The 27,750-nt window shown below is 37.2% G+C and overlaps 1 protein-coding gene across 2 annotated transcripts; it reads left to right on the forward strand.

Moving 5' to 3' along the window:
- The first annotated feature begins 1,564 nt into the window (after nucleotides 1-1,564).
- On the forward strand, nucleotides 1,565-26,531 carry LOC145984530 (uncharacterized). Of its 2 annotated transcripts, XM_083118184.1 has the most exons (4): nucleotides 1,727-1,766; nucleotides 4,987-5,148; nucleotides 21,317-21,504; nucleotides 26,390-26,531. In XM_083118184.1, the coding sequence occupies exons 2-4, from the start codon at nucleotides 5,109-5,111 to the stop codon at nucleotides 26,435-26,437; spliced, it is 276 nt and encodes a 91-aa protein (XP_082974310.1). In that variant the 5' UTR covers nucleotides 1,727-1,766; nucleotides 4,987-5,108; the 3' UTR covers nucleotides 26,438-26,531. The 2 variants fall into 2 exon arrangements, with proteins under 2 accessions (XP_082974309.1, XP_082974310.1); XM_083118183.1 differs by lacking the exon at nucleotides 4,987-5,148 and having other exon boundaries at nucleotides 1,565-1,766.
- Nucleotides 26,532-27,750: the final 1,219 nt, after the last annotated feature.

Genomic DNA, 27,750 nt, shown 5'->3' on the forward strand with positions numbered 1-27,750 from the left:
ACATTTCCGTTCGGGAATGCGGCTTCCAGTTCTTTGGAAGAAAAGTGTTGCGAATGAGTGGCGAAGTAAGAAAAAGTAACGAAATCACTAATATAATGTCGTTCCCCACCAATGTTATTACCCCTCAGGGATAAAATTTATCAAGCAGAAGGGGGGATTCAAGCATCCAGAAGGGGGAATTCCCCCTCATCCCCCTACAAATACCACCCTGTTTACATATGATATTCACGTATGCATTCTTACCTCATGTCTCTGCTGTAGTAGCCATATATACAATATACAGTATATGTTCTGAGGTACGTTATATCATGTACACTTACTTTTGCTCGAAATAAGTCCAAAATGAAACAAAATTTGCATTAAAAAAAGAGACGAGGTGTAAGATCAACATTCAGAAATCGAAACTACACCGAGATCTCTCAGGTAGGGATCAAAATATATCCAGCGCTTGAAGTGGAAATTATTAGGTGGGGAATGTTTGCTCTAGCCTTGGTGCTAGGTGGAGCTATACTTATAAGTTTAACATGGAGATAATGATACATCTGAGGGGATGCTTTCAATAATTTTGTAAACTAGGGGCAATACCATCCCCTCGCATTCTCCTTACTTCGAACACAGAGTATGGCTCGAAGATTTATCTAAACAACCAACAAGTTTAGTTTCAGGACGAGGCGAGACCAAACCAAAAAAATAAAGTAAATTAAAATCGGTACATACTGACAAAGGAGAGAAAAAGATGACGGAGTATTTACAATATCGAAACGGCATTGAGGACAAGATTGAAGGCCAAAATGAGGAAACAATGGCGTGCCCAGGATTTTCGGAAGGGGGAGGGGGTACGTACACTTTCTGTAGTAGTCAGCCCTCATTTTGACATCTTCTTTTTTAAGACTCGAGTTGACCTCTGGCCGACACGAATGCAGCATTTTTTTTATTTTCATCTTCATTCGAAAAACCGCTATGATGTTCCAAAATCCGAAAAATTATATCTGCTTAGAATTCGTTCTAGAACATTCACGTGAATCTTCACGTGGTTTGCTTTCGCGATTCCCTAGATATTTTCAATAGTATCGTGATTACATATGTCTATTAATAATATTTAGACAAGAACGATATCAAACCACGTGAAGATTCACGTAAATATTCTATATCTAAGCAGATATCATTTTTCGGATTTTGGAATATCATATCGGTTTTTCGAAAGGAGAAGACAAATTCGAAAAAATGTGCCATCGCGGACCAAAGGGGGGGAGGATGTTCACCACCAACACCCCCCCCCCCCCAAAAAAAAAAAAACTCTCTTGGGCACGCCAAAAGAAAGCACTCAGAATTGGACTGCAAACTCAATTTAAATATTAGTTGAGACAGAACGAAATTAGCGTTTTGGAATTCGGAGGAAACTTAGACATATCAAAGACTAGATCATGGCGTCACTTGTCGAATTCCAGTCGAGGAGAGCCTACTTTTACCGAGCGCACGGAAACCATCAAAGTTGAAACGACTTTTGCAAAGCATATAAAACGTAGATATGCAGAGGCGGTGTGTGGATTGTGAGAGTGTGGATTGTGCAGTACACGCCTGTTGAAATATGCGCGGTGTAGAAACGTTGGTCACCGAAATTGGACGTTACGGCCGGGGTTTGCGATTGGGCGTGGCAACCGACACTTTCATGAACTTCCGGCGCAAGCCGATCAACTCCGGGGGCCAAATTCGATGCCATTCGCGTGTGCAAAGAGCCTGCAGTTGTTTCTTGGAGAGCGGATTTGGTGAGTAAAGAAAGTCTCCCGTTTGCAAAGATGCATGGCAATTTCTGTCGTACGTAAAGACGATTTAGTCCTACAGGAGCGGTGAACAAAACTTAACGTGGACATAGCGGTATTGATGATGATATCAGGTTGCAAGGTCCCCCCCCCTCTCTCTCTCTAGTAGCAAAAAAAAAAAGACAAAAACATTCAGTTTTGAAAACTTCTCAGCTTCTCCAACATTTCGTGAATAAGATTGCCTATTTTCCTTTTTTATGGTTCAATGATTTCCAGACATTTTGTGAACATGACGTTATGTGATGAAAGTGGAATATACTTTCTTTGATTCTCTTATCACTTCCTAGGCCTATTCTTGGTTTGTTTGTTGTATTTTATTATTTGGCGCTGCCTTTCTATTTCTTCTTAAAACGTGAGGAATTCTCTGCCAAGTATGAACAAATAGCATTACTATTCCTTTATCTCTAGCCCCACAACAATTGCAAAGGCATGTAATAACAGTTCAGGAAATTTTATTCGGTGCTTATCGCGTAACGCTTTCGTCATTGGTGGAACCGGGAGACATTCAATTCCCAGTCAGACAAAAATTCCGATGTTTGGTCCTTGCTTTTGGCCTGTGGTTAATAGTAACAATGGAAATAGATTATAATTAGATGAACCAGCTGAGGTAACAAACAAAAAGGTCTAACTAACTAGAACTTGTACTCACAAGATCACAAGTTGAACTCAGCCACTGAGGTGGTTTGGGGCATTGATTAGGATCTACGGTTAGTAGAAGCTGTGTTTATTTTATTTTTATTATATTTTGTGTCACTAAAATATTCGGGATTAAGGATGGAGAGGATAACAATGAACACAATAAAATACAGCAGAGTATTTAAAGAGCTATCGTGCCTGGCAACTCCGAAATTCCCTGGAATCAAAAATGTATTTCTTATCAAGAAATTAAAATTCTAACATTACAAAACATTCCATGCTCATATATTGTCACCATGTTTAAATATGCAATTGAAATGGAATTGAGGAGCGTGCAGTTTGGAGAGATGTTACTAATTAACAACGCTAGAAAGATATTACTTAATTAATTTAGTAGATTGCCAAGCTACCAAGATTCCTCTCCCCAGTCCAACATGGAAACTGCAATATAGCGAGGCCTACGTTGCCTGCTTAACAATTTGTTTCGTAAGTTATCCGTAATGGGGATATGAGAATAAGGGGCGGGGGGGAGAAAGGACAGGCAATTAAGAGGCAACATATGCTGTCTTCATTAGATGTATCATCTCGGTATTCGCCTGGAGTGACTGGGGGAAACACAAGGTAAAACCTCACTGGCGGGAACGCGGTGGGTGTATGGTAGCGACATAGTAGCGTTGGTTCCACTATCTACATCCACAGCAGATACAGCTGGAGTCAAACATCTAAACAAAAATCGGATCTTGTGGTGAAAGACCAACAAGCAACCAGTGCATAGAGTCGGAACAGTTAAGTTATGTGCAAATTCCCCCTACATGACACAGTAGCAGCATGATTGGAAACGTGATGGGAACTTTAACATAACATAGTGAATAAAACAAGAATCATGCTCGCCGGCCTTATTAACCTACTGATTGATTGATTTGGTTTATTTTATTCGCTTTTCTAACAATTTTGGCTGATCGCGAAGACGAGAATGAGCGATGACATTGATGAAGTGGCACTCTCAAAGAACACCCAAGCCCAGGCAGGGATTCGAACCCGTGACCCCTTAGTCGTAGCGCGCTGTGCAAACCAAGGTCTCAGCTTCACAAGTCTCTCTTAGGCCGAGGCTGTGTGTGACCCCTTGAGGCTGAACACGTCTCTGTTCTAGAGAGACTTTTCGATAAAGCTGTGGAACGTTGTCTGTCGGGTGTAACGTGGCAGAAATCGTTTCCTATTCATTCGTCATCTTGAAACGCATCGTTCGATTTCACTCAATTTTATTCCTGCTTTTCAAGGTATCTATCTGCAGAAACAATGTTATATAACTTACTCTAAATTTATGACAAGTATCGTGTTCACAATGTAGATTACTTACCGATCTTTGTCCCCAACATCAACTCAAATCGCATACTGTATACTCTATTCTAAAGGTTTTAGTGTCAATTGTAGCTCAAGTTATTTCGTAACAAGCCCATGCAATTGATCATAAAATGTAACCCACGGAGAATTTTGAAAATATAAATAAATACCAAAATGTGGTAATGTGTGTGTCTGTGTGTGTGACAATATCTCTACTGAGGATATTTCGAATGGCATGCTTATTGGTGTTCTTTCTACATATGGCGATCGATCCATAAAAAAGCGATCCGAGACACAAAGTCCCCTATGTGGGTCTTCGTAAGAGTGTATTTCCCTGTTGCAAAATACACTATTATATTCCAAAATTCATTTTGTGTCACAGACTAAACTAGACTTGAGTTCCAGCTGAAAGTGAGATCCAAATTAATGTAATCTGCTTTCAACGTAAGTCCATCCAGGTAATCCATTTGATAGCGAAATGAGAAGTGTATAGGAATGTATGGCCATAAATACATTGTAACGGAGATGTAGGCAAGAGAGAGAAAGAGAATGCTGTGTGAAACAAAAAGCGAAAGAAATTCAGATGTGACTATCACAGAAAGTAACAAAACAATCAAAAATGAAGGGAGATTTGTTGAAGTTGGATCTGATTCAAGTTTGGACCACCAATTGAAACGAAGGAGTGTAGTAGAAACTTACACATCAGTTTGGAAATTATTCTAAACTAAACATTATACTTGAACTCTCGAATCCTGTGCTGTTGTGATATTAAATTTATTTTCTTCATTTCAATTATCTTATAAGAGTACTAAAGTTTTAAAATTTAATAGCGTGGATGTTTTCTTTTAGCTAAAAGATGATATGTTTGTTTGACTGATGCATTGAGAAAGCAGGATTTCATTTAACACTTGCTTTGTTTGGATCATGCTAAGTTGTCTGAATTAGACTGGTCTTTTGTAGGGCACGATTTTCTATTACATTTGAGAATGTTTCTTCTGTTGTATTGAAAAAAACATATACAAACGTGAGTTATAGATATATACTTTTCAAGACACATACAGATTCCATCAGATCAGACAAGCAAAAATATCAAATCCAATTCCCTTGAATGAAGACTGCTGGTGGAAATGATCCCAGCCCCCAATATAAAATTGCAGGGATTTGGCCTGTCAATATCATCATATTTCAGGATCACCACTTTGCTTCAACTGAAGCTCTTCTTCCTCCTGAAGCTGCTGATCCATCAACCTCCATACCTCAGGAAAACCGAAAGAGGCAAGACTAACAAGATTTGAATCTGGCTCAGCAGATATGGATGGCAGTGCCGAAGGCGATGATCATGAACAAGATGGTAAGAAAGTAAGATGTTTTACACAACGGCCCTTAACCTGTTGCTCCTTATGGAGTCAGGCAGCTGATCCGCGACAAATTAGTAGCATGAATAGAGACCGGATGTTAGGCAAAATGCCTATACTTTATTGATACAGGTGTCATAAAAATGACGAACTAAGTTCATGTCAGGGTATTAGGGTTTCGTACACGAAAGCTCATTTTGTCAATTTTTGCCTATTTTCGTGTATGATGAATATTTTTCGTGCATATGCCTAGCTATCTGATTTTCGAAATCAACTTTGCATTGCATTAAAACAATTCAAACGTACAATAGTCAATGTTTTCTGAATGCTTTATACTTTCATAACGTATAGTAATAATTCCAATTAGTATTTTCTTCACTTTCCCGGCAACCCGAAACTTCTCTTTGGAAGGATGTGTTCTTTCAAATTCGTGGCTTTTATTGCATTACACGGTCAGTCGTCTACTTAAGTTAAAGCAAGCGATGCCATCAATACCGCCATCCCTTGCTTAAGCTCTCAGTCACTTTATTTCATACAACTGCCCCTGAACCAGCTTCCGCAACAAGTATATTTACTAGATGTAGTATACGAAATGACTTGAATTACATTGCTGGTTTGATGCCAACTATTCTGCATTGTCACATACGATCAAGTGTCTTGAAGAGATAAATAGAACACTGGTAAATTCACAGCATGTAGTGGACGACGTTCTTCAGAATATTCAAGCGGTTTCAGTGTCGAAGGCTAAACTGGACGAGAAAATGTCAACGGGATCTCTGGCCTTACGTTTCCTATTTCAAATTGTTCAGTGGTGCATTATGTATTTCATGTTTTTTTTTTTTTTTCACACTTTTACTCACTCATAATTTATGCTCCTCTTTTAATGTAAGGGACCAAGTTTTACATCCATATAATACTACAGGCAAACTTACTGTATTGTATATTTTAACTTTTAATTTCTTTGGAACTTAACTTTTCCTAAGAAATAATTATTTTCCTCCATTTTCTTATTTCGAATAGCATTTTACACTTTGCCTAGGGAGTATATGCAGCAAAGCCGGGCATAACGGTAGAGAAGGGGAGAAAGCGAAATGGGCGGAGCAAAGCTGCTTGAACTGCTGATAACGTCTGGTAGCTGAAGGCGCGTTTATCCTTCTATGCACTCACATCCTCCTTTCACGCGTTCATTGGTCTAACCCTCTCGAGTCCTATTTGCGCAGAAGACTTATTTTCGTTCGCTTGTTCCAGGGATTCCCGGTACAGAGTCAAAATCTCCTCAAGAATCTCTAAGAGCCTCCCCCAGGGCGCAGTGGTAGCGTCGTCGCCTTGTACGTAATCAAGGGGTCCCGGGTTCGATACCCAGTAGAGGCACATAGTAGTTCGGTTCCCACTTTAAACTGTAGGTCCAGTCCCGATTAGCCTTACTGTGCATAAAGTGGACTTAAAACACCAAATCAATCAATCAATCAAATAAATACCTAGGGATTTCGAAGATAGAGAAAGGAACAGAACGGAACAGCAAGAAGCAAAATCTTCTTGTGCTTTGCAGAAAGTAATATAAGATAGTAATCTAATGTACACAGTATAATATAATAATACATGTAATAAGAAAATAATATAATAAAATAAAGGAAAAAAGATGATAATAAATTTTAAAAAGAAATGAAAGTAAAGATAGAAAGAGTCTATGTTCTTTCTTCTAGTCTGGATGGGATGGAAATTCCACGTCTGCATTTTATATTCAAGTTGCACTCATTTAATAGAACCTCTCGTTTTTTGTAGCTGATAAAAAAACTTCATTCTCGGAATAAAGAGGAGGAGGGATTGCTTCAGGAGAACCGAGATACCACATCATCTGCTTCAATCACTTGGATCCCCTTGAAATTTCTCAATAATTTGCTGATGTTTCTCTTGTTAAAACGAAACCTGAGAAGTAGCACAAACATCTTTATGAGTAGTCTTATTAATGAAAGCAAAATGCATAAGATCAAAACAGTAGAATTTATTAATGATAGGATATAATATGCAGTTTTACAGGGTAGGTGGTGTAAAATTATTTTAATAAACATACATGCACCAACGGAAGATAAAGATGATAATACTAAAGATGATTTTTATACAGAGTTAGAACAGGTCTTTGATAAATTTTCTCAGTATGATATGAAAATTATGTTAGGTGACTGTAATGCACAGATTGGCAAAGAAGAGACATTTAAACCCACGATTGGTAAAGAAAGTCTTCATGAATTAAGTAATGATAATGGTATAAGATTGATTACTTTTGCAACCTCAAAGAATTTAATTGTGAAAAGTACCACTTTTAAACATAAAGATATCCATAAATATACCTGGTCTTCTCCAGATGGTAAAACTCATAATCAGATAGATCATATTCTCATTGATAAGAGAAGGCATACTAGTATAATTGACGTTCGTACACATAGAGGTGCTGACTGTGCCAGTGACCATTATTTAGTAATTGCTAAATTAAGAGAAAGACTATCAGTGATAAATCATAAGCAACAAAATCTAAAAGTTATACAATTTGATACAGGAAAGTTTACTGATGAAAGAATGAAGAAAGATTACCAAATTAAACTGTCAAATAGATTTGATGTTTTGCAGGATTTAAATGATGACGAAAATATAAATGAAACAGACGTAAATAAGAATTGGGAGCACATACGTAATGCAATAGAATCAGCAGCTAAAGAAAGTATAGGATAACATAAACCAAGAAAAAATAAGCCATGGTTTGATAATGAATGTCATAATCTAATAGAAATAAGAAATCAGGCTAGACTTAGGTGGTTAAATAACTCTGATGATACAAATCTAAACAATTATAATAGAATAAAGCGAGAAGTTAACCGCACGTTTAGAAGTAAAAAAAGAGATTACTTGAAAAGCAAAATTAACAAAATTGAAACAAACAGCAAAAATAAAAATATCAGAGATCTATATAAAGGTGTAAATGAGTTTAGAAAGGGGTGGCAACCTAAAGTAAACTTGATAAAAGATAAAGACGGTGATTTTCTAGCTGACCCAAGCGATATTCTAAATAGATGGAAGAACTACTTTAATGACCTTTTAAATGTCCATGTAGGAGATAAATCAGAAGTAAATGAAGTCCACACAGCAGAACCTTTAGTTCCAGAACCTAACTTGACTGAAGTTAAAGATGCTATTAAAAGGCTAAAGAATAACAAAGCACCTGGCATTGATTTAATACCAGCTGAGTTAATTAAATATGGTGGAAATTCATTAATATGTCAAATTCATAAATTAATTTGTTTAATATGGAATAAAGAAGAAATCCCTCAACAGTGGAAAGAATCCATAAATGTTCCTGTGTTTAAAAAGGTGATAAAATGAACTGCAATAATTACCGTGGAATTTCTCTACTCTCAACAACATACAAAATATTGTCTAACATTCTTTTAACAAGACTAACCCCATATGCTAATGAAATTATAGATGATTATCAATGTGGATTTAAACGTAACAGATCAACTACAGATCAAATTTTTCACATCAGACAGACACTTGAAAAAAAGTGGGAATATAATCAAAATGTCCATCAGCTATTCATTGATTTCAAAAAAGCATATGATTCGGTCAAAAGAGATAAATTATATAATATATTAGTAGAGTCTGGAATACCTAAGAAGCTTGTTAGTATGATAAAAATACGCACCAGTGAAACAGAAAGTATCCATTGCTCTTTAAGAGTATCTCCATTGCTCTTTAATTTTGCCTTAGAATATGCTGTTAGGAAGGTAAAAGAAACTAAAGAAGGACTAAAATTAAATGGTGTGACTCAGTTGTTAGCATATTCAGATGATGTAATTACTAGGGGATGATGTGATTACAATTAAGAATAATGCTAAAATATTTTTCAAAACTGCTAAAAAGATAGGTTTGGAAGTTAACAAAGAGAAAACTAAATATATGCTTACAGGCCGAAACCAAGTGTTAGGTAATAATCAAAATCTAATTATTGATAACAACTCATTTGAACCAGTTTCCAAATTCAAATACTTAGGAGTAATATTAACAAATGAAAATTATATGAAAGAGGAAATAAAAAGTAGGCTTAATTCAGGAAATGCATGTTACTTCTCTCTTCATAAACTTTTGTCTTCTCGTTTAATATCTAAGAAACTAAAAGTTAAAATATACAAAACAGTAATTTTGCCTGTAGTATTATATGGATGTGAAACTTGGTCCCTTACATTGAAAGAGGAACATAAATTGAGAGTATTTGAAAATAAGATCCTTAGGAAAATCTTTGGACCTAAAAGGGATGAGGAGACAGGTGAGTGGAGAAGGTTACATAATTTAGAACTACATAATTTGTATTCATGTCCAGATATTATTAGAATAATTAAATCAAGAAGACTTAGGTGGGCAGGCCATGTGGCACGAATGGGAGAGGAAAGAGGAGTTTACAGGATTCTTGTTGGGAAACCTGATGGTAAGAGACCTGTAGGAAGGCCAAGACGAAGATGGAGGGACAACGTTGAGATGGACCTAAGGGAAATCGGTAGGGATGGAAAAGAGTATATAGAACTTGCTCAAGATAGGGAAAGATGGAAGGCCTGTGGTGCTGCAGCCATGAACCTTTGGGTTTGAGAAGGCTAGGGAGTTAGTTAGTTAGTTAGCTCGTAGTCACTACATACTACATAGTTACAAACATATATCACCTTTTGAATTGGAGGTTGTGAATATTCTGTGTATCTTAAAAGCACCATACATAAATTGTTGACTCGCACTAGCAATCCCATCGTATGACGAAGGTCATGCGTTCTCGATTGTTATAGCATAGTTCACGAAATATAGTCATGTTACGTGATATCGATTAATGACTCGCTCAGATATATCCAGGGGTTGATAGATGTACGTCATTTTACCTGGTGTATATACAGACCACCAAAGTTTTATCTAGCTGACTCTACTAGTTTCTGAAATGCCATTATTTACATAGATAAACGTTACATTAAAAAAATATTTTTTTCAATGGCCATAAATCATACTCTGAAATAAAGTCTCAAGTATCAGAGGAAAATTATGTTATCTTCTTACAATGAATTAGATTATTAACAATATTTTCTGCATCGAGTACAAACTCCAGACTTTTTATTATGAAGGTTTAATATTCAATCTTCAAGGACTAATCACTCTAACTGGAGTTCTTAAATGATGTACCTAATTTAATTTGGATTAATGTTATTGTTTAAAAGTTATTGGTAGAAACAGATACTTTTCTCCCCATATTCATAGTTGTTTCTTGTGTCCATTAAGTGGCGCAACTACAGGGGGACATGGGGGCATTGCCCCCTCGAACCATGTACCGAAAACAATTTTAGTGGGGGCCAACACTAAATAAAGAATTAAGGTTAACAAAAGCTAAAAGAAGTATGACTAAGCTGGATATTCAATATGGATTTATACAGTGCCTGGAAAACCGAAAGCTCTTAAAAAGTTCGAACTGAATGAGGTCCGAATTTCAGTGTTTGGATACAGTTTTGCCAGAGGGATTTGATTTTGTGTACGACTTGCTTCCTGATGAATGTTGAATTTTATGTGTTTTTATCTTTCATTTCATCGTTTTAAATTTGATATGACACTTACCAGTAGTAGCGATTGGGTACCAAAACTAAGAAGGGTAAGGGCACTTTACTTTTCCTTTGTTGACAAGGCTTAGCATTAAGAGGCCATAGTGCGAGGGCAAACAATGCGGGTGCAAAATAGGGGGGGGGGGGCAACTGTCCCCCGTCACCCAAATCGCCACCACTGATACCTACTAGTTCTTATTTCATACATAAGATCGTACTTCTGTGTAGTACACGATGCGTAACCAAATCGCGTCTTTTTCATTTGTAATACAACATCAAAATTGTTTCTCGTGATCTAAACCAGTGTTTCTCAACCACCAGACCATGGCGTCAACAGAGGCGCAACCACGAATTTTTGTCTGGGGGGAGGGACAAGTACCAGGATAAATGTGCCAATAATAGGCCTACTACTACTACTACTACTACTACTAATAATAATAATAATAATAATAATAATAACTTTATTATTATTATTGGTAGCAGTAGCAGTAGTAGTGGTAGTAGTAGTAGTAGTAGTATTATGAAAAGTGTCATTATCCTCGTAAATCACGCAAAAAGGGGGTAGAATTCAGTGCTAAAGCATTTGCGTTGGAACAAAGGATTTGAAATATTTTCTTTCAACATGTTCAATTTCACATTATCTAATATTAGAAAACAAGCGCACAAACTGTATTTTTGAAAGATAGAAAATACATGACGAAAATAGTTCCTTTTGTGCATATGACATGAATAACTTTCATGTACAACATACCGTTTATACATATGAAACATGGAACGACGTAAAATAATATAATACAAGTGCAACATGCTAACACTAAATTGTGTACATATTCAAAGTTTCTTTAATACATACATATATACATGTAACATATTATTTAATTATATTACATAATCAATCCATCTGCCTCATAGCAAACCCACCGCAAAAGTGACATATATTTTCTCTGAAATGTGCGCGGTTCTTTTCCTCCAAACTCTCTCTCTCTCTGGTAATTTACAATGCATTACAGAAAAATAAGGAAACTGCGAGAGAAGCGAGCAAAAAAAATTAGATTCAATTTTTTTGCAAATTGAAAACAATATCAAATGGGGCACAAATAATTTCACGGGTCGCCATGGCATTCTCTCTTTTACAACTTTTTCTCATTTAGATCGTTCGGCCCCAGGGCGGCTGGGGACTCCCGCCGCCCTTAGCTACGACTTTGAACTTGATGAAACTGGAAGAAAAGCAGGTATTGAGAGCGAAGAGAGCAAGAAAATGTTATGAAATGTATATTTACTTGCATAAAATTTGAAATCGAGGGGGCAATTGCTCCTCTGGGCATCCCCTTCCTGCAGGTGCCCTTGGCCGTCCAGAAGAAAAATGCAAGAAATACATGAAAACTAATTCCATCTTGAGTATCCTTTTGTCCTGCTACTCTCAGATTCTGATAGCCTTGTTTTTCTTTTACTTCAATGTTTGCCCCCTAGAATTGACTTACGTCCAAGGTTGTAGGAGAGGCAATGCCCTCCCTGCCCCATTCCTGCGGTTGCGTCACTGGGCGTCTATTATACCGGGCCACCACGAGAGGTTCTCCTGAAGTTCTCGACTTGCAGTCGAAGCTGGCAACCGCCTGGAAAGATAACCTTTCATTCGGGGTTCACCAGCGATAAGAGGTGAGGAACCAGTGCTGTTGAGGGATGGAAGCCTCCAAATTTGAATTTAATGGTTGGTTCTTTCTCGAGTTAGAACTGTAAGGTTGAAGCGAGTTGCAGCCCGAACTGGCAACCACCTGAAAAGATTACTTTTCGCTCGGATTTGGGTTCGACTGTGATAACATTAAATGCTTTCGCAACTGTGGCGGTAAGAGTGAGCGATCAAACGATGTAACTGGGACGAAGGGGGGCTTGCTTCCCCCCTCTAAATTTGAAGGTTGAAGGATGGGCACCACGATAAATTTAGTTTGGGCAGCAATTTTTGTTAACAAATATATTGAAGTGGAAATATTCTGATTAATTTGAATTTTTCTGTGTCCGAAATGAAACATATCAATGAAAATCAGCACTTACCAAATTAATTTAATGATATTGGCCAGAGAAAACTTAAAGATTCCATTAGGTCCAGTCGTTGTTGTCAACAAGCCTGAATATAACCGAACTATTACTCACTACAATTATGAGATAATTTATTTATTAATATTAAATTTCAAGGGTACATATTAATTAACGTATATGGTTAGAAATATGAGAAAGCTATTTACGAGTAGAATTGTTGGGATCTGGAAATCGATTTTTTGAAAAACGAATTTACCAAGCCACAGGCTCACGAAAGTTAAAAACCACTGATCTAAACTACTTGATTTACCAATGTGTTTTCTTTGTTCAGTGTTTAGTAACTTCTTACGATTATACATTCTAAGTTGGTGTACAATTTGTTGTGTACGGTGCTGCCACCTAGGCAATCAAAGGTGCACTATGCCTGGGACAGTACGTCCTCCGACCCACACCGGTATACCTCGCTTATCTCTTGCTCCGGCTAGCACGATTAACACTACATGGTGGCAGCGGTGGGATACGCATTCAGTCGTAAGGAAGAATGGAATAGCGAACATGGGATACCGATATAGTGGCTCTACTAGACTTTTTTGAGAACAGAAAACAAGGTACGTGAGTCTTAAACATGCCTAACATTAGTGATTCGGCGGTAACCGGCAACGTTTTGCATTCGCTAGTGAATGTGAATCCTCCTGAACAATTTGACTTTGTTCGACCAGAACTGTGGCCATTATGGAGAAAAAGGTTCGAACGTTATCTAAGTGTTTCGGGATTGGTTAACAAAACTGAGGACGAAAAAATCAACCTACTTCTATACGTAATGGGTTCACAAAGTGAGGAATATTTGTTGCCTTTCCCGGAACCACGTTCAGTGAGCGACTTGATGAACAAGTTCGATTCTGTGTTTCTGCCACATCGTAACGTAAGCTTTGAACGATATAAGTTTAATACCAGAGTGCAAAATTTGGGGGAACCAGCTGACGTGTTTATCACGGATCTGCATGGACTGGCTGAACATTGCGAGTTTGGTAATCTCAAGCACGACATGATTCGGGAAAGGATCGTCGTCGGTGTAGCTGATAAACGTGTGTCCGACAAACTACAGATGCAGCGAGAATTGACGCTTGCGGAGGCAGTTAATTGGGTTAAGCAGTACGAACAACAACAGAAGAATTCACATGAAATTGCCGAACAAGGACAGGTACATCAAGTGACCAGACGACGCGAACAGACGACCGGGAAGGACTACGCTAGTAGAACCGGGACCGGAAGTGCAACGTACAGGGGAGGTAATTCTCGACCAGCAGCTCGGAGTGAGTACAACACAAACTTAGAGAAACCGAAGTATTGTCCCTTCTGTGGAGGACCATTTCACCCGAAATTAAAGGATTGCCCAGCTAGAACAGTGGCGTGCAGATACTGTAAAAAAGTAGGACACTTTTTTCGAGTTTGTAGGAAGAGAAACACGAAAACAATCAATCATTTTGAATTTGGTAATGTGAATGAACAAAACACTAACGAATAATCGAGTGTGGAAGATAATTTTGTAGAAAATATTAAAGGATCTACTTCTAATTCAGAATTCAGTTGGTATCGTTCAATTTTCATTAAGGAACTTGGCGATAATGTTAATTTTTTGATCGATACAGGTGCTGATTGTGTGTGTGTACTTGATAAAGTGTTATTTCCAAACATGTTGTGTAATTTAAATACAAAGCAATCGGGCCTTAAAAGACCCGATGGTACACAATTAAAGGTTTTAGATATTACGAATTTTACATTATGCTTTAAAGGCAAGGAATTTTGTACAAGTGTATATGGAGTAGAAGGGTTGCAAAAACCATTGCTTGGTCGAAACCACTGCTTTGGAAATGCTAAATGTAAATAATCTGCAAAAAGACCTACGATTTTTCACAAAAGTTGATATTAATTCACCAGAATATTGTAAATTGTTTCAAAACTTTGGAGAATTTAAGAAAACAGTTTCTATTACTATGAAACCTAATGCAAAACCATATGTACAGGTTGTACCAAGAGTAGTACCCATACCAATGTTGAAAAAACTAGAAGTAGAGATTAACCGTTTGAAAAAACTGAAAATAATTGAACCAGTGGGGTTAGTCCTATTGTGTGTGTGCCTAAAGGTAATGAGGTTAGGCTATGTTGTGATTATACAAAGTTAAATGAGTGGGTGTTAAGGCCACATTTCCCTATGCCAAAAGTAGAATCAACTCTTGCACAATTAAAGGGAGCAAGGTATTTCAGTAAAATTGATTTAAATACCTCATTTTATCAAGTAAAATTAGATGAAAACAGTCAACTGTTAACTACCTTCATTTGTCCATTTGAAAGATTTAAATTTTTGCGTATGCCATTTGGGATTTCTTGTGCTCCGGAGTGTTTCACAACACAAATTTCCATGTTATTGCAAGGTGAAAAAAATGTAATTTTTCATGTAGATGACATATTGTGCTTTGGGAGTACTATAGAAGAACATGATGAAGCTCTTAAAAGAGTCTTAAATAAACTGAAAGCAGAAGGTATTACTATTAACAAAAGCAAAATTATTTTTGGTGTAACTAAAGTTAAGTATTTGGGTCATATCCTGTCTGAGAAAGGTATTTCAATAGACCCGGAGAGGGTATAATCTATTGTAAACATGGAAAGACCTACTTGCAAATCAGGGCTTCAAACATACTTGGGTATGGTTAACTATGCAGGAAAATTTATTCCAAATAAATCAGATATTTTAGCACCTTTAACTGGTTTGCTTAAAGATGGTGTAGAATTTAAGTGGGGTGCGGAACAAGAATGTAGTTACAAAATGCTACAGCAAGCTCTAACTACAACCCCAACCTTAGCATATTTTGATCCTAGTAAACAGTACATTGTTAGTGCAGATTCCAGTGGCGTAGCATGGGCATTTCGGGTGGGAATGCCAAGTCCGAAGGAAGGGTTGGCCCTTTTTTGCTTAATAATTTACTTATGGTATTAGTCGCCATAGGTATTATTTGCCTGAAGTCAGCTGGGTTTTCAATAAAACATCATCCATGCATGTTTTAGCTAGAAAATGAGATGCCTCACTATGCCACAAATGTTTTGAACTCTGGTGTTTTATACTTTTCGGTATGACGCAAGTCATTAGAAAACTTACCTGAATCACAAGCGCCTCTGAACAACAGTAGACGTCATTGTTGTGGATGATCCAACTACTGATTGATTTGGTTTATTTTACATCGCTTTTCTACCACTTTTGGTTAATCACGAATTTGAATATGAGTGATGATATTTATGAAGTTGATGAAGGGACTCTTATAAAGAACACCCGTGCTAACGCCGGGATTCGAACCAGGGACCTCTGTCGTCTTGGTGCGCTGTGCAAAACACTCTGACACGGAGGTGGGTGGATGATCCAACTATCGTACACTCTATTGACGTAACAGTGCCGATTAGTAATTCAGACCACTGTTTATTGCATCTTGGAATGGTGATAAACATTTTAAAATAATTTTGTCCACAGACCATTCGATGTTAAGAGTTTTCAAATGAATGCTAAACATTTCTATTGACACAATATTAAGCAGTTAGATACTAACGAAAAAAAATAATAATAATAAAATGAATAGTTTTGCGGGTTAAGTGGTAGAGCAGCCACATGCTGAACTTCTACCGCGAGGACTTCACCAACTTATTTGACAAAAACTGTGTTGATCTTTTAGTTTTTAATTCACATCGCTGTTCGTGCGATAAATTATACAATGCAATGGTCATTAAGAAATGGTATATTTGAGTTTGGTAAAGTTATGTCAATCAATATTGCGTATTGTAGCATCACATGGCACGAGCGCGAAGAACTGGGTATGAATTTTACCGCTGTCGTCTGCTTCAGAAGGCAAGGCAGGAAGGGTCACGTGAACCCTAGAAACAATCACGTAGCTCTGCTCCATACGCTGGCGTACGAGAGAGAATTGCGCTGGTGCTTAGAGATCCAAGCTTTCCCTCCAGATAGACAGCAAGGAATATAGAGTTCTTTACGCCGAACCTGCCCGGCGTCCAGGCAGGAAAGGCATTGGAAAAAATGCTGGAACGAGTGTTGTTAGTAGAGCGTTGCAAGCGGATCGCAAAAAATAGCTATTATAATGCTATGAAGGTCAAACATATATGAAATTAGTCAACATTTACTTTATATTTACAGCATTTACGTATGTTTGAAATTTTAAATCAGGGAACGCCGGGCGTATGGGCGTACTATAACGCTACGCCACTGGCAGATTCATCTTCATATGGCATAGGTGCTGTGTTATTTCAATTGAAAGGTGCAAAAAGAGAAATCGTTGCTTATGTTTCTAGAAAATTAACACCTACAGAACAAAGGTATGCACAGATTGAAAAGGAAGCTTTAGCTTTAACGTGGGCTATGGAAAAATTTTCAGAATATGTTTCAGGTCTAAAAGTAAATTTGGAAACTGATCATAGACCATTAATTCAGATTTTGGGTTCTAAGAACATTGATGAGTTAACCCCAAGATTGCAAAGATTTAGAATAAGGTTAATGAGGTATGACGATACAGTTAATCATGTACCAGGCCGTGAACTTATATTAGCAGATTTTCTGTCCAGAAATCCTATTGATGGCTGGGAGAGAGAGGAATTAGGTGAAGAAGTTCATGCTTTTGTAAATTTTGTTATTCAACACTGTCCTGTGAAAGATTATTACTTAGACAAAATTAAACAGTGTCAAGTAAATGATAACATATGCAAGAAACTTAAGTACTATACTTTGAATGGTTGGCCTGAGAAAAGTAAAATTGCAGTTGAACTGTTACCTTACTATCAATATAAATTAGATTTCTCAATAATACATGATATATTGTTAAAAGGTTCTCGTATTGTAATACCAGGTTTGCTACAAGAGGAGGTTTTAAAATTCATACACCAAGGTCATCAGGGTATAACGAAATGTAGACGTCGAGCACAGATGTCAGTCAGTATGGTGGATAGGACTTAGTTCACAACTTGATGCTTTAGTGAAAAACTGCTCTCAATGTATTGAAATGAGAGGTAACTGTAAAGAACCATTTTTAATGGAAAGTTTACCTGATGGACCATGGCAACAGGTGGGAGTAGATTTGTTTAAATGTAAAGGTGTATGGTACCTTATTGCCACAGATTACTACTCAAAGTTTTTTGAGATATTTCCTTTGAAACAAATGACTGAAGATGTGATAATCACAAAAATGAAGCAAATGTTTGCTAGATATGGTGTTTGTAATGTAATTAGATCTGATAATGGACCGCAGTTTCAGTACAAATTTAGCTGTTTTGCTAAGGAGTATAACTTTATTCATCAGACAGGTTCACCATATCATAGTCAGTCTCAAGGACAAGTAGAAGCTACTGTTAAAATTGCTAGACATTTGTTAATGAAGAATGATGACATATATAAAGGTTTGCTTGCCTATAGAAATACTCCATTAGCGAATGGTTATTCTCCTGCAGAATTATTTCTAAACAGGAAATTAAGATCAGATTTACCGATGTTACCTGTAAAATTACTACCTAAAGTGTTGAATCGTAGCCAAATTTTGTACAAGAATAAGAATTTAAGGAACAAACAAGCTGACAATTACAACAAAAGGCACAGAGTTAGACATTTAAGAGACCTAAAGGTAGGTGAGAGGATCTGGGTCAAGGATTTAAAACAATATGGTACAGTTAAAACTAAATTGAAATATCCTAGATCATACTTAATACAAACGAATACAGGTACTTATCGTCGAAACAGATGGCTCCTCATCCCTGCTCCTCAAATGAACAGGGATGATATTACATTTCCTGAAAGGGCTCAGCCCAGAGTAAATCCAACTACACCAGGAAAATAAGTTAGAAGCTGAAAGTTCGGTGTATATGCATCCTCGAAGGGAAAGAAACCCTCCAGGATGGATGAAGGATTACATAGGTTAAGATATTATTTGTTCTTTGTTAATGGTTGTGGATAAAATAGTTGAATGTGTAATTTTTATGTTTTGGTTAAAACATTACTGTTCTTCAATTTGAGTTAAGAGACAGAAACTTTGTTTAAAATGTTATGTATTATAATAAGATGTAAGATTTATGTAGCATATGCAAACAAACATAGCTTCAATAAAGAAGTTGGATGTTGTGTACGGTGCTGCCACCTAGGCAATCAAAGCTGCACTATGCCAGTGCCTGGGACAGTACGTCCTCCGACCCACACCGGTATACCTCGCTTATCTCTTGCTCCGGCTAGCACGACTAACACTACACAATTATGAAAATATGAACATTTTTTCTTTGTTCAAAATTGGTGAATTTTGTTTAGTGTTTGCTGAATTGTGCCATCACAGATCCAGGAATGGGAGTCGGGAGGGAGGGAGGTCGAACCGGTTCATTGACCCCCTGGAAATTGACAGTCTTCATATCAAGTTGCAGAAAGTCAGAAAGCTTGTTAATTTTATTGTTAAATCGAAATAAAGTTCAATTAGTCAGTCTTCTAACAGAATAAGGAAGTAAAAAATGCGCTACGTCGAAATAATTGAGTGTAAAATACAGAAACCAGTGTATGTTTTATATTCTACCATTTAAACGAGGTGTGTGAAAGTTAATAGAAAATGGAATAATTATACATTTCAGTCCACTTACTGCATGAAATGTCAAAAACAGTTGGGCTGGATATTCACTCATCTGGTGAATCAAGTGCAAAAGTCTCCCCAAGGATATAATAATAATAATAGTGGTAATTATAATTATAATAATAATAAATAATAATTGTTTCCTTACAATAATAATGATACGCATGTTAATAATAATAATTATTATTACTTGTTACTATTCAAGTTTTATCGTTCGCCTGACCCCCTACATAAATAATTTCTGGCAACGCCAATGGACGCCAGGTACTTGCCCTCCTCAGACGTAAATTTGTGTCTATCATAAGTTCATCTTCATCTCCCTTGCTGATAATAACTGAATGCTATAATACATTCCGAAAGAACCAACACATTCGTACAAATACATTTTTTGGAGATTTTACTAGTTCCAGAAGAGCAAGATAATTTCAGTTAATACTCATGGTAGTGGTTATAAGAAAAACTGAAGGAATTTTAATAGAGTCAAACAATTGAGTTAATAAATGCGAAGCAAACTTATATGACATTAACATGTGTGTGTGTGTGTGTGTAAACATTGTAAAATATATTGTTAACTTAGTGTTTAAAGCACTCTTCGTAAAATTCTTCCATAAAGGACCATACGTTCGAGAAATGGAAAATGTATTATGATTGTTATACATTACTCAAGTGATTAAATTTAAAGAGCCACCATATTTCTCTGCTAGAGACTAAATGCACATCTGGTAGATGGATGTGCGAACATTGGCTGTTACTCTGTAGTGATTGACAAAAACATTCGTCTTCTAATATAAATAATATTATTATATTCCTAATATTTTGGGAGTTGTAAAATTACTCCACTGCAAGGTGTGACTTTACACTCCACGTTCTAATAAATCTTTGTAAACTCTAGCCTCTTTAAATATGTAAAAGTTTTCCATGTGCATTCCTTCTATGAAGGGAATTGGGCAAGTTTCCTCTTCCTTTATGGTTATATCATTATCTTGCAATTCTTGGGCACGCTACTGTATGACACTAGTAGCTAGACAACATCTAATATAAATTCAATCTAATCTAACCCAAATGCTATATTAGGTTTGGTTTAATTAAAATTAACATTGTCTCAATAATATTTGATTTATTTATAAATCTCTCTGCAATTAACGGACATATAAAATTTAGTATTTCGAAGTTTCTGTTATATCAATTTTATATACGAGGTGTGGCTTTTTAACACTTATTAATGTTACTAAATGTAAAGAAAATATTCCTTTCATAGTGTGATTAGTAGGTATTTTCATTTATCTTTTGAAATTGTTATTCTCTGGTTAAGATTGTAATTGAAGGGTCATGAGTAAAATCCAGGTAAGTCAACGTTCGTCAAATTATAGACAAATGAAAATTTAATTGAAACAAAGTTACTGAACATATAAATGAAAAGGCACAAAACATATTCTTTTAAAAATGGAAGTGTCAAATCCCTCCCTTCATCTTGGATTGAATAACTTCAGAAAATTGACTTACCTGTTGTTTTTTTCTGGCACTTCAATTATATCAATGTAAATGAGGTTTTAAGTATTGATATTTTTTTACTCTTGTTTCAAAAGTAAAATTGAGGAAAGTTTTGAAATTTACAATTCATCACCATCATACTGTATTTAATTCTCAAATTGCATTTTCCGTGGTTTGATACAAGTGGACCTCATAATAGGCACTGTTGAAGTTTCTATGTTTACAAAGTTTCACACGGACGATGAGACGAACAGTAGAGATTTGTGAAATCTCCCTCCACCTGAAACCATTCTGGTTAATATTCCTCAAAAATTTTACCGACCTGTTAATTTTTTTTACATATGTTTATTCATTTTTTTTACTTACAGTTGAGGGTGAATACCGTATCAGAGTGGAGCAGAGTTTGATCTTAGAGGAAGTTCTTGCATTCATGGTAATGCTATTCCTTTGCTTCCTCTGGATGTACCTCCTGATGAACCTGGCCAGCGCTTTTGACTATGCCTATGGTAGGCTGGTCAAGGATGAGGTTGTCAGGCAGGATGACGATGATCCTTTGGTAAGTATTACAACTGTAAATACTGTCATATTAATTAAACTATACAATTAGTTTCTTGCTATATACGCGGTCTAAAGGAAAGGGAGTAGATGTTCAAGAAGGGAGCTTGTCCTCTTATTTTAGTAAGAGTTTTGAGTATGAGTTTATTAAGTCCACTTTATGCACAAATAGAGTAATTGGGACTGGATCTACAGTTTAAAGTGAGATCCGAACCAACTATCGAACCCTTGATGAGAAAGTGACGACGTTATTTTTTTCGTGTGGATAAAGTCCTCTCGCATACTTTCCAATGCAGCTACATACATCAACATTTTATATGCCCTTCGACACGAGTGTGGGTAGTATATATCAGCATCTGCTCAGTCTCTGAGAACGTGGTCTTGTTTATATTGATATCAAATTATGAGTACATGCTCACCACTGGAGGAGTCACTCATCAACGGAGTAGATGTGCCCTCTGTGAGTTGGTTATAGGTCTTTTTTTTTAAATACGAAACGAAATATGTGCTCCAAACAGTTGAGAAATGAGTATCTGCTAAATTTTAATTCATAAACGACACAATAAGCGTGGTGGAGAGAAGGAAACAAGAATACGAGGGTGAGTCAAATGAAAACTTAGAAGTCCGACAAAAATTGTATGATTGACTGCATATAGTTGAAATTTTAAAAAAATATATCAACTATAATTTTAGAACAATCTCAAGGCTGCAACACTGATCAAGTGAACTTCAAAACGCCATTTGTGTCATTTTAAAGATGGCGTCTCCTTTAAAGAGCAGTGGTTTCTTACCCTCTGAAAGCCCAGAACGGCAAATGAAAATTCAATATCTCTATGCATGCTTACCATACCATCAAGTTTAGGGAAGGTGGGAAGAAATTTGACAATGATCTCAGTTTGCAAGGCAGATGGGTGGAAAGACCTTCGCAGTGGCTCATGTGTGACTGCACGTCCATCTCAAAGGTTCTTATTCATGAGCTATAGGAACACTCATTCAGACTTGAAATTATATGTAGATTAGGAATTGGTCTACGTTAAAATGCAGCAAACTTGTGCAACCATACACGAAGTACTAGAAAAAATATTAAGACAAATTAAGGGAGAGGCAGTCACGTTTAATATGGCCATGGGTACTTGTGGAAAAAGCTCGTTCAGCCACTGTGTTTCCTTGTTTCTTGTTTCATTGAACAAGAATCAGGAGGTGGTTCCGCGAAAGAGAGGTCGCCTCTTCCCGCAGTATTATTTTTTTTTTTTTTACCTTGAACCCAAGCGGCTCCCTACTCCCTTTAAGATGCTTACTTGCCTTGAGATGCAGAGTGCTGGAGAGAAGCTCGCACCGCACGGAGCGCTATCTGGCCTCCAAAAGTGCAAGCGAGTTGCTCAAGCCAGATCTTAGGTGGTGTGTACATGAGACCAAGACGAAGATGAAGTGATAATACTGATATGATTTAAATGTGAGTTTTTAAGTTCACTTTGTGCACAGATAGGCTAATCGGGACTGGATATACAGTTCAGTGGGATCCGAACCACTATGTGCCCCCATCGTATGGCTCTAAAAAAACTTAGCAAGAATGGGAATAGCTTGTGTTACCGCGGCAATAACCCTTCATGTTTAGGAATATCAGGGAGTTCGTGTGTCTTAAATAGATTAATGAAACAAACTTTCTTCGGTTGAGAACTTGAAAAATAATCTGTGTAGTGGAGGACATCCTTTTGCATTAAATAAAATAATCCTTGCCACCCCCTTCGCTTTTGCCTATGTGTAGTAAACGATGCAAAATCCCCCAAGTGTTCATTGTCTGCTAGAGATGGGCAACATGGGTAGATGAGCTTTGGCATCAGTTTTTGATGTCGTCTCGAATTACAAATGTCAGTCACGTTTTCTGTTTCATCTCGAGTTGCAAAATTCTGTTTCGGATCTCGTCACGAATTTCGAAATACGTAGATACATTAGAAAATTGCACGCACAACTTTCCTACATTAAACAACGCACATAACCTAAATGACACTTGGTCTAACCTACGGTTCTTCCCTCGCTTGCCAAATGTTGACCCTTCTATCTGAAACGACGCGACGTTGTAGTTATCCACTGTCAACGTCAAGATGGCGGAAAGGCAGGGTCCGAATAAGCTACACCTGAATGAGCAAATGCACGTATAGCACACTAACAACTACTGTGAAAACTTTGGTAAAATCAACTTCGTTAATGAAGCATAAAAAGTAAGAATTTAGTCACAACGTGACAACAGCGTGTGAGTAGAAACTTGCGGTGATCGCTGTCCTAAATTCTGTTTGGCACAGATTGCAGCCGCAAAGATAACAGGAGGCAAAATGCCCATCGCTATTTTCTATATGTCTTAATCTTCATTCTTTGTGAAATTTAGGAATGGACTAGTGCTTGTGGTAGAGGAGAGGTTGTCCTCAGCCTATTCCTGTGTTTGTTTCAATTCATGGTTGATTGATCGATTTGGTTAATTTAACTTTGCTTTTCTGCCACTTTTGGCTAACCACGAAAATGACGTAGAGTGATGATATGATGAATGTGATGAAGGGACACTAACAAAGAACACCCATACCCAGGCCTGGATTCAAACCCGGGACCCCTGACTCTGTAGCGCGGTGTGAGGCCTTTGATTCAATTCTTCAACACCGCATGGCTTAAAAGAGGAAAATTTGGCTATTATAGTCCATTCGCTGCACGTTGAAATTAGTAGCATAATAAAGCAATTTTGATTTATTCAAAATTAAATATCATTCCTAAAGAGGGTGATCTTTCTGTCGGGGGAGGAGACCTTCTGGCAGGGGTGCCGACAGGGACGTCATGGGAATTTTTTTGGAGGGACACAATTTTATAGTTTAGCTACCAATTCTATAGATCTTTACACAAAATTGGGGAGGATCGTTTTATTTGATTGACTTGCTATTGATTTTTAGTTATGGTTATTGGTTTTTCTTCCTACCTGGGGGTGATCGCGGCAATTGAGTTGAAATGAAACACCACCTCTTATGCCTTTACAATCTGTTTGAAAGGAGGGGGGCGTGCATTTAGCATTATTACAAGGTTTTTCTGTGCTACGACTGACTGGATAATTGTAACATACTGTCTAAAACTTAGATATTTCGAAAATTTATTTTTTAAAAAAATGAAATCAAATAATCGACAAACAAAAATCAATTACTGCATGTTTCATCCAAACTATATTTGTGTGCGTGTGTGTTGGGGGGGGGGGGTTATGACTAAAATTTTTGGAAGGATTTTGATGAACGATATTGGGGCGATGCGTCCTCGGCCTTGGGGGTATGGGAACCCCTGCCTTCTGGTGTTGCACTTGCGAATGCTGCTTATCCATTTAATGTAATATTTCTTTCACAGCAACAACGCTCATTATCCGACACAATTATTCGTCTTACTCACCAGAGTTTTTACCATAGCAGGCGAGAACATAATAGAACATAGTAAATGTTGTAAAATGTGGAGAAATGTAAGGTATAAGGCGTGTCAGATAAGAACAACGCAATTCAACATAAGAGATAAATATGTTAAGTTAGGCATCGCAACATTAGTAACACACGTTGCTTGTCTTGTCACACACGGAAAGCACAAACGCTTGCCATTCTCATTACCCCACTTGCCACTTTTTTCTTCCAAGGAAAATGGAAATGAGGCTAATAAGAAGAGTGCGTTTGTTTGCCAAGTTCTTAAAATGTGCATACTGGATATGAAAATTACTCAGTCTGTTACAAGTCGTTGATTACCAATCCTCTTTACTTGAAGCTCAAGCAAGCAAGTGGAAAAATTAAAAAAGAATCAGAGGTACTTAAAGCAACAGGAAACATGGTACATTGTGCTGAAGCACAATTATCATAAAAAGAAGTATAAACAGCAGGTGAAAGCGGTGTGGTAGGAGGAAAAAATAATATTATACAAGTATAACATACACATTTTCTTTATGAGGAGATTTGGTTCAAAATTCCTCATTACAGAGAAGTTTTGTGCTTTTCTTTTTTGCTCTTATATAATTGTTAAAGTTGCAATTAAATAACATTCTGTAAATTTTCAATAGAAATTCCTTTCTATTTTTCACACACACGCACCCCCCCACCCCCACACACACAACTATGTACATATATATCTTAAAATTGACAAAAAACTCTATATGCTGACCAAGACAGAATTTATTTTATTTTAAAACATAAAACTAAACGTTACGTTTCAACCTTCTAGCAAGGTCTTCTTCAGACTCTGTACCAAATACAACTTAACTACCACTTAACCGGCAAAACTTGTACAATCAAACAAAAAATACAATACAACTATGATAGATACAAGTTTTAAAAAAAAGGTAAAGTGATCCCCTGTGCATAGCACCACGCCATGAAGGCGTATAGGGGGTGTGGGGGTAACGCCCCACACTTTCTTGATCCGGTCGTGAGTGGGGGTGATGTGATCAGCATCACGCCCCTGACCGCCTTTACCCCCCCAGGTTTTCCCCCAGGTACCCATGTTATTCGACGCTGGGTGGACGCCGGGGCCGCTTCCATCGTTAGAAAAGTTCCCGGATTTGAACCGGCCGGGGATCGAACCCGGGACCTTTAGCATGGTAGTCAGATGCGTTACCGATACAAGTTTTCAATTACATTTATCCCTACTGCTAATATTTCAATAACTAACACTACAAAAATAGTTTAAAAATTAATTACTCAAAAGTTATTTATTTCCAATCCAAAAATTGTTATGTATCTTTTTTTTTATTTCAACCTGGTTCTATCTCAACGATTACATGTAATTTTCTATTTGATTGTTTAGAAGTTATTTGAAGATATGATTTTTGACTAGAACTTGCGAGTAACTGTTTCTATGCTTGTTTGCTTCTTCTTTAATTGCAGGAAACACACATCGACCCAGAAATAGAGTATGAGATCTTCATACTCTAAGAAGGTGGACTGGAGAGGAAACAAGACGTCAAGATGTTCTTAACGTCGCCCCGAAAAACGTGGAAAAATCTTGTTGTATTGTCATTCAAAGATAAATAAAGTGACAGTGTGACACATTTTGTGCTTATTCAACAAAATAATAAAAGAGTCTGGTAAAATTCCATCATGGTAACGTAATAATATGCCACTTACTATGTTTCATTTGAATCTTGCATTTTCTTGCCATAATTACGCTCGGCATCAGGGACCCTGGAACCTGGGGTTGGCACAAGGGGTGGGGTAATTTGCACCAACTTATCGTCGGGGGCTACTGCCCTTCCCCAGTTGTGTCCTGAAAACTGAGAAGCAATCTTTCCAAGCATACCTTCGATAAAAATTGAGGAAAAGTTTCTTGCACAAATTGTTTCCACTAACAGCAAGATGTACGATACCTACAGTTTCAAAACTACTAACAGTCCCTCTCATGGCTCTGGCTATTTCATAGACTGTAGGACTGTAAGTCATGCACGTATGAGTGATCAGAAGTGTATGCTGGTGTCGTACCGTAGACAAATTACACACGCGAATTGAGTTTCCGAAGTTGGATGAAGGCTTATTTAATACGATATTCCAATCTTACAAGCTCCTTCCTCAACTTTCTGTACGTAAACTTTTACAAAATTATCTTGCATACATAACTTGGACCGTAAGTTTTTATTCCAAAGCAATTCAATAGCAATTACATACTAACGTAACTTTACAGTGTTTCAAATGTAGGGTAATTTTTTTTCCATATCGCCTTTTTCTTCTCTTGGTAATTTGAAAAATAAGCAGAACGCTAAAGGTTGGATTTTACTTTTATCTTTATTATTTACGTATTTTCTAATGCCACATAACATTTGAAATGTTCCCGAGATGAAAGCAACGTTCTGAACGAATAAGAAAGGATGATTCAGTTATTAAAATAAATATTATACTCTTAAGGCGAGGAGGGACAATTTCCCCTAGGTCTTTCTCGCTGGGGCAGCTGCTGATCACTGTTGGCAACTTCGCTCTTTTGGAGCCAGATCTGGCTCTTTCGTGCACTCGTTTGACTGTGAACTGTGGCACCCGCCCTCTGCCCCACTATGATGCCACCACTGGCTCCGGCCCATAAATACCAACTTTTGCCATGTGTACATTTTGCACGTGACGTGATATTCGTATAGCTATAGGCTGCGTCACCCACCTCTTCTTTCCTCCCCATGTATTTTTATATACAGGGTGCTCGGAAATTCCCCTTACAAACTCCTAGGGCTAGTAGAGGGAACTGAGTAGACAATATTTGGAATGGG

Source organism: Lepisma saccharinum, chromosome 2, assembly GCF_977018435.1.
Source record: "Lepisma saccharinum chromosome 2, izLepSacc3.1, whole genome shotgun sequence".
In the NCBI taxonomy this organism is placed as follows: Eukaryota; Metazoa; Arthropoda; class Insecta; order Zygentoma; family Lepismatidae; genus Lepisma; species Lepisma saccharinum.

Coding starts and splice junctions, on each gene's coding strand:
- LOC145984530 (XM_083118183.1), top strand. CDS start 1,589: ATGCGCGGTGTAGAAACGTTGGTCACCGAAATTGGACGTTACGGCCGG. Junction 1,767..21,316: donor TTTCTTGGAGAGCGGATTTG/GTGAGTAAAGAA, acceptor TTTTACTTACAG/TTGAGGGTGAATACCGTATC. Junction 21,505..26,389: donor AGGATGACGATGATCCTTTG/GTAAGTATTACA, acceptor CTTTAATTGCAG/GAAACACACATCGACCCAGA.